At 38.8% G+C, this 8,075-nt stretch overlaps 2 protein-coding genes across 2 annotated transcripts in view; both read right to left on the bottom strand.

Annotated features, from left to right (window-relative positions):
* The window catches only part of LOC106013492 (extracellular matrix-binding protein ebh), a 59,136-nt gene extending 52,499 nt beyond the window's left edge, over positions 1-6,637 (bottom strand). Inside the window, exons 1-5 of the mRNA XM_013089394.2 lie at positions 6,512-6,637; positions 5,925-6,077; positions 5,177-5,327; positions 4,382-4,500; positions 3,231-3,401 (exon numbers count right to left, since the gene is read on the bottom strand). Of these exons, the coding sequence (XP_012944848.2) occupies positions 3,231-3,401; positions 4,382-4,500; positions 5,177-5,327; positions 5,925-6,077; positions 6,512-6,544 (627 nt within the window). The 5' untranslated portion in view covers positions 6,545-6,637. The remainder of the gene's footprint in view (positions 1-3,230; positions 3,402-4,381; positions 4,501-5,176; positions 5,328-5,924; positions 6,078-6,511) is intronic.
* Positions 6,638-6,879: 242 nt separating this feature from the next.
* Positions 6,880-8,075, bottom strand: part of LOC101851231 (putative leucine-rich repeat-containing protein DDB_G0290503) — a 12,588-nt gene continuing 11,392 nt past the window's right edge. Inside the window, exon 13 of the mRNA XM_013089393.2 lies at positions 6,880-7,292. Coding sequence (XP_012944847.2) covers positions 6,981-7,292 — 312 coding nt within the window. The 3' untranslated portion in view covers positions 6,880-6,980. The remainder of the gene's footprint in view (positions 7,293-8,075) is intronic.

Raw genomic sequence — 8,075 nt, 5'->3', positions numbered from 1 at the left:
AACATAAACCTAAGAATTCCAATTTATCAAAAGTGCACAACCTTAACATAATAATATGTTAACACCTTTACTCGAAAAGGTTACCACAAATTACAAAAGATGGGATCTCAATGTGGAAAAAAGTGGAGGTAAAACAAACAAAAACTCAAACTGATAAGTGTGAAAATATCTTCATTTCAGTGTTTCTTTCCTTGTTTCTATTAGTTTAAAAAAATATACTGCAATCCAAGTTTGCTATAAAGTGTGTACCTTTTTCACTCAACATTTACTTCATCAATACTAAATAGTTTGGAGCACAAAAAAGTAATGAACCTCTCTGTTTTCTTTTAGTATTCAACAGGTCATGAAGACAAAAAAAACAACCTATGGGACACAGGGGACAGGAGGAGTCAACTCACAAAAGGGAGACAACTTGAAAACTGCTTTTTCTAAGTTTGAATGGCCATTTAGACAGGATTCATTGTAGAAAAAGTAATGACACCACTCGAGCACAATGTGAAAAGAAAGCTTTTTGCAACTTTTTCTTCAACGTTCGACAGGCTGTTCAGACAGGCCAAACTAATAAGAACTTACAAAAATAGAAATACGGTAGAATTTTTTTCAGTACTAACAAACCATTTAGAAAGACAAAACACAAAACTTACAAGAGACTAGAAAAAGATTAGAAACAACTCAAGCATCATGTGAGATCAAGACGTTGAATTTTCTTTTCAAAATCAAGACTTTGGTTAGAAATGAATCAACTTAGCAAAAAGCAAGACAAAGATATTGTTTTCTTCATCCACTGCATTCAACTTGCGGTTCGGACTGGTGACAGGAATTAGATGCAGGAGCAATGAAACGACTCATGTAGTTTGTGGAAACACGGCTATCAGTATTCTTCTTCTCTTTCATTTAGACTTTGAGTAGAATAAGAAAAAAATAGAAGACAAGAAATTATCTATGAGAGACTGACATTTTGAAACTTCTTCATCATTATAAAGAATGGTAAGAACTAGTTGGAAGTCAATGCTATGAATCACCTTATGCATCCAGTGACGTGAATAAGCCATGTATCACTTTTCAAACTAACTTTATTATAATGGCTATGAACTTTTTCTTTGATGTCTGACTGTCTTTTCAGATTTTTACAAGAATTAGCAGAAAGAAGGAGCTGTGAAATAGCACGCATCATGTGAGACTAAAGCTTTGAATCTTTTCTCCGCTTCTTCTTCTTCGACATTCAAATAGCCGTTAAGACTTTGGAAAGAATAAGTTAGCTGCTCGAGCTATGAAATCAGGTATTGTAAACGTTACGTTTATAGCCCTTTTCCTGACATTTCGAAGAGAAAGAAGACAAGAAACATTGAAAAAATGTAGGCTTTTTGAGAGATAAAGACTATGAGTACTATTCATCTGCATTCAACTGGCCAATCAGACCTGGGCATGCATTTGGAAAACATACCAATAAGAATCAACCATGCTTCATCGGCAACAAGCTATATATAGTATCACTCTGGAATGAACAGAGTATGAGTAGCCAGCAAAGACAAAATTTTCACACAAATAAAGGATGGACAACATGCGTAAAACAACACATGTCGTCAAAATAACCAACAAGTGTGTTAGAATCTCCTCGACCTAATCCTACAATAAAGAGACACTGACTTTTTAGAATTGAAAAAGACTTAACTTCCCTGGCAACATAATAATAAGTTTTAGACCAAATGATCCTTTTTAGTAAAATTATAAATTTCTAAACAGCTGATTTGCAGCTTTCCTAGAATACACAATTATAGACTTTATTGAAGCGATTTTTAGGGACAGAATGGAAAATCATCTGGTAAACATTAAAACTTCTGTCAACACCATTTATAGAAGGTGCAGGTGAAAAGCAGTTGGACTGAAATTTTAACCACATTTTAAATGAACGTTTTATTCAGCAGACAACCTCTTTACACACAAAACCTTTAATGAAAAAAACAACAAAACCTGCTGTCATTTCTCAAATAAGCTTTTTTTCTCAATAACCAATACCTTCCTGTGACCAAAACAGTTCCTTAAATTTCAAATAAAACAATACAGCACTGTGTGGGGGGGGAGAGAGGGGTAGCTGACAAAGTTAATTCTTTTTCTTTTTTTTTTCCACCTCACTTATATGTTAACCCTTCCAGCCCAATGCGCATATATTTTCAGCAGCGCTTGAACCTCCCTCCGTCCCAAGAGTGTATATTCTCAGTTGTGGGGAATACTGAACTTGCGCATTTTTCAAAATTAGTGAACCTAATTAAACTTTTATTTTCATGATAATTGTTCATTTACCTTTATAAATTGTTATATACGTTTATTATCTAAATCTCGTTACAAAGATACTAAATCTCTTTCAGAATGCATGCCTCTTTTTCTGAAATACTGCGTAGTAGGCTGGGACTGGGGTTAGGGAGTGCACAAAAACGGCTGGGGCAGGAAGGGTTAAGACAATATGATTAACGACATAAGGAAAAATTGAAGATGTTGATGGGACAGATGGGGTAAAAGACAGCTTGCACTTTTCTAATGAAAAGACAAGTAGAAAGTCTTCCCCCAGGTAAAAAATTGTACAAGTTTATAGCATATCTCATTGTAAAGACAGGTCTAACCATAAAAAGTAGTTCTAAGCCATTTTGATTTGAGGAAGGGAAGTGGGGAGGAATAATATCATGCTCTTCTCCTTCTGTACTCTACCAATGGATAAAATAATTACAAATTTAGAGCTCACAAAGACAAAAAGTAAAGAGTACTTGCATATTTTAAAATGTATTGCTATCAAAGGGGAAAGTCTGCTGTTGTCATTACAATGACTAAATTCAAGTCAACAGTTCCTCAACTAGTCCAAGACTATCATGGATGCCAAATCACAAAAAGACCCTATAAAATGCAAAATATATGAAATAAGTGAAGAGAATAAAATATCTCAGTATACGTTCGAAAAAAATATAATTTTTTCATTTTACGAAAAAATCTTTTACGTCATTCACTTCCAGCAAACTCTACAATGATTTCTTGAGTACATAAGACTTTCTCAACCGATTGGCACTTTTTAGTACTGCAAATCATTTACTCCGTAAAAATATGAACAGAAAATCAATATTCAACACAAAATTCTGCCTCGGTTACCTAAAATGTGTACTGGTCACAACAACACGGAAACTCAAACGAGAAAACAAAAAGGGGTTGCAAGCGGAGGGGTGAGTCCAGAAAACTCAACTTACTTTCTCCCGCTCCACAGAGCTCAGCTTTTCTTTGGTTTGCTCCAGATCCCGCGCGGATTCCTGCATGCAGGCCTCTAGATCCGAAAACTTCGAGGTTAACTCGTTCATTTCGCCCTTCTGCTCCTTCGTGAGCACACGCTCGTTTTCTAACGACTCGGAGAGCTCTGTGATCTGGAGAAGGAAAGTATGAACAGTATGGAAATACACTGTCTCATGTGTGCCCTCTTTAGTGGAATTAACACCCTTTCAGAAGCAAATAGGTTTCATGAAGAGAGGGGGAAGCACTTTCAAAGGTGGGGAGGGAGGTTGTCTTTCAAAGGTGGGAGGAAAGTATGGGGTTTTTTGTTCAAAAGGAAGGAGGGAAAGGATTTTTTTAAAAAGGTCTTTCAAAGTGTTCAAAAAGAAAAAAGACTTGAAAAAGGGGGAAAATATTTTTTCAAAACAGTTTATAACAACAGAAAATAAGCAGGCAGGGGGAGGAAGGGCTAAAAAAAAAATTTTCTAAAGAGCAGCTCTTCCAAAAAAGGGGGGAAAAGTGCTTTTAAAATTTCTCTTTTAAAAAAAAGGGGGGGGTAAGTCTTTCAAGGCAGGAGTGTCTTTCAAAGTCAGACACTTGTACAATAAATAAGTTAATGCAACACACCAAAACATTTTTCAAAAGTACATCTGAGGATAAATGTTAATATGCTTTATCTCCCCATTAGAGACCTTGCCCCCTCCTCTGTGTTGTTCAGTGGGTCTTTTTGATAATTCCCTGCCCCCTCCCCATTCCCCACAGATTCATACTATATAGGTGCAGTAGTGGGTTGAGAATCAACCTACATTCCCATAGTTAATCAATCAATAAAAACTAGTTACAAATATGCATTGGCAAACTCAATGCAATTATGACAATTTGCCAGCTTCAAGGTTGCCAAAAAAAGTCAACACTAGAAGCTTCACTGTCAATATGCTTAAGAGAGTGTATGATTGTGTTTGCCACAACAAGCAGATCTTTCCTACAATATCATGGCAGTTATGTCGGCTGAAGACAAATGACAGAAATCATCATTTACTATTGAGGCAGATAAGGATAAGGATATTCAGTCAAAAGAAAGAAAAATATGGTAATGTGATTCAAAAGTAAAGAGTCTTGCTGCATCTTGACCAACCTTTTGTTTGAGCTCCTCGTTCTCCCGCTCGAAAGCAATGTTGGGCTGTTTTTCATATTCAACTTTCTCCTTCCATTCCTCAATCTCTGCCTTCAGCTCCAACTTTTCTTTTTCCAAACCTAGTGGCACAAAAAAAGAGGAAGCAACACTTTCAAAATGGTGTTCAATTTCTTTTAAAGAAAAGTGATGATGATGATGGTGATGATAGTTTTAACAGGGTTTTTTTTTGCAATTTCATAAATTTCCTGTAATATCAAAGTCTCCATACATACTTTTTGTGTTTCTATTTGTACTGATGACAATATGTTTTAATGTTGTTTTGTTGTGTTCTTTTAAGATGTTCTATTTTTCTGATCAAAAAAGTTGTCATTCTTCCCGATGTTCTTCCTCATGCTGTTCCTACTGCAGTGTCTTTGTGCATTTTCAAAACGATGTCAATGTTTTTTCTTTTACAAAGACATGTTGCTCAAGTTGTGATTGTTGTTGATCAAAAATCCACTGGGCTCATACCCTCTGACCCAAAGCATCATTGTAGTAGATAAAAGTCCATTTAAATGGTGCTCTATCGATGAACAAAAAGTTGAAGGCGTGAATAAAAATATTCTACACTCTCGCTTCGACTTAATTTTCTCTAAACCTATACAATATCATTTGCGGGTAGGTATTCTGGTGTGATTTGCTCATTTCCTATCAAACATCTATCATCCTGATCTCTCCTCCTCCTTTTGTGTGTTTGCATTCAAGTGCTGTAAAACTCTTACAAAAACTAATTAAATAATTTCATTTTGAGCTCACCGTCTCTGTGCTCCTCCAGCTCAGCCATCCTGACCTCAAACGTGACCTTCTCTCCCTCCAGGGCCGACAGGAGACCCGCCTTCTCCTCCAGCTGACTGTTGAGGTCGCGAGACTCCGCCTCCAGGGACACCACCTTGTCAAGCTGCTCTTGCTGGGAGGGGAAAGGAATGGAAAGCACAAATCGTGAACACTTCTATGGTTAGTATTGGTACCTTATAGCAGTCAAATAAAATGTGGAAGGAGGGTAGGTATGTCAGGAATAAAACTGAATTTTGATAGAATTTCCAAAACTAAAGGAATATAAAGAAAACAAAACAGACATCACATCTACTGTATATGTGTGTGTCTTTCCTACAAAAAATAGGAGAAACCCCCCCCCCCTTCCTCCACCAAAAGAAAAACTGACATCTCATACAAAAGTCAAGCAGGAGGAGAGCTTTATAAACTTTTAACAATGCCCCTATCTGGGTTTGAACTATGGCCATTTATACAACAGTCGAACATAATACACCCACAGAGCTATTAACAAACCCTAATAGGGATACTTCTGTACCAAATTGAAATTTTGAAACAAGATAGGTTTAACGCCCCTTGCTATACTGTAAGGTTATTTACAAGAAGGCACCTCCGAATTTAACATTCATCTACCAAAAGATCAAGCCAAAATCATGATAAAATTTGTGTAAAGAGCCTTTCTCAAGAACACAGAGTCAGCCCGAGCTTCTACACCTAGTACCACTCTACCCACCATTTTGAGAGTGGTCTCCTTGCCCTGAGCTTCGGCCTCTTCCCTCCTGCCCCTCATCTCCTCCAGCTGTGCCGTGAGCGCATCCCTCTCCTCCTCTACCTGCCTCAGAACAGACTTGGCGTCCAGCAGGGCAGACGCTTGCGCATCGGAGCTCTGAGGACACACCATATTAAATTGTAAATGGACTGTATATAAAAGAGTCTTTGGGGTGGGGGGGGGTTAATGCACGGCTTGAATTCCTGATTTTCATAATTGTTAAATAAATTTGTAACATCAAATCGTTCGTGAAATAATAAAAGTGACGCTGCAGCATTGGTACACATAACACTGGAAGTCTGATATCATCCTTGTCACCCTCATTTGTGTCTCCCCCACCCCCCTTTTCACCACTGAATAAAATAATGACAACATTAAGAGCTTGCAGTAAAAAAATATTTTGCACATTTTTGGCATTTGAGCAATACAGTAACACAAAACTGCTGGGGATGTAATTAATAAACAAAAGAGTATTTTACCTTCCCCTCCCCCCCCCCCTCCCTCACATTTTTCCTCCCCCTCCTCCCCCCACCCCCTCACCCGAGACTTACCGAGTCCAAAGAGGCCTGCAGGTCAGTGATCATCTGGCTCAGCTTCTCCTTCTGCTGATTGGCTGTGTCCAGCTCCTCTTGCACCGAGGCCTTGTGCTCATGGACCGTGTCCACCACCAGCTGGAGCTCCTCGTTAGTTCCTATGCGGTTGCCGAATCTTCCCAAATTCGCCCCAGGGGGGGGGGGGGGGAGAGAGAGAGAGAGGTGGTTTACTCTTCCTTTCTTCTTCGTTCGCATAAAGAGAAGTACAGTCGAATCTGCTCTTACCTGTCCATGACAAACACCTGTACTACAAAAAATCACTTGCTATTTTTCTTTATCATAATGGCACTGTCCAAGATGTCCAACTGTCTAAGACAACCACTTTTCTCCTGGGCAATGATTGGCTGTCAAGGACAAGTTCTACTGTATTTGACACCACAAGTCATTTCTTCTTTTTTCTTCACTTGAGGTAAGAGAACCTGCTGACTTAACAAGTCTTTTTTTTCTGCATTTGAGTAAACAGAGGCACAACAATGCAAAATGAGTCATTTCGCACATGGAAAAAGCAAACAAGACAGACAGACTGAAACAACAGAGGTAAAGAAAAGAAGTCTGACCTACTGGTAGTGAAAAAGAAAAGCGTTTGAGGAAAAAAAAACATTACCAAATTTCTCCACCCACCTAACATGGCCTTCTGCTCATCAAAGTCCACCAGCTTCAGCTGCAAGTTGCCTTTCTCGTCCTCCAGTTCTGTGATCTGGTTCTTCAGAGATGCAACTTCATCAGACTCCTGGCTTGACTGTTGAGACAAAACAAAGCTTCTTGAAAACACAACCCTCTCACATGACTGCTCCCAACTCAAAAGATGCACTAAATTCTCTGAGTAGAAGAGAACAAGTCACCATCTTCCGCCTGCGAACACAACACATCCCACTGAATTCCTACCTAAATAGGATCCGCAAGGATACCCCAACTGACTGCCCATTGTGTGACTGCCAGGATGAAACAATATCACACCATCTCTTTTCCTGCCGTGCACTGAGCGACCTGTGTAGCACCTACCTACTTGCCTCCCCAGATATCAGAAAAACTGTATACAGCGACAAAACACAGCTGACAAAAACCTGTAAATTCTTCGCCATATCAACAGGCCGAAGGGCTAGAACCCAGATGGCCACTGGATCGGAAAAGTAAAGTAAACACAACTCTAAATAAACATTTACTCCTTCAAACAAAGACTTTTATATGACTCCTCTTCTGTCAAAACTTTCACGACTGGAAAACACAAACAGCCAGAACATTTAGCGGCGCCAGTCTAGCTCTCTCCCAAATAATAAATTAGTTAATTATGGGCATGTGTGTTTGTGGGTGCTGGGGTCTGTTTGAGGGATTGCTGGCACGATATACCTGCACCAACTCCCACCATAAGATAAACCAAGGATCAATTCACATTCCATACAAGCCCTCACAACAAGGGAGGAAAAAAAACCTTGAGAGTTGTTTCTATTTCACACTCTCTACAACATAGCTTTTTTATACTCTCTCTCTCTCTCTCTCTCTCTCTCTCTCTCTCTCTCTCTTC

The sequence above is a fragment of the Aplysia californica genome, unplaced genomic scaffold (assembly GCF_000002075.1).
Source record: "Aplysia californica isolate F4 #8 unplaced genomic scaffold, AplCal3.0 scaffold00942, whole genome shotgun sequence".
Classification (NCBI taxonomy): Eukaryota; Metazoa; Mollusca; class Gastropoda; order Aplysiida; family Aplysiidae; genus Aplysia; species Aplysia californica.
Note: the sequence above shows the minus strand (reverse complement) of the source record. Positions and strands in the feature narration are given on the sequence as shown.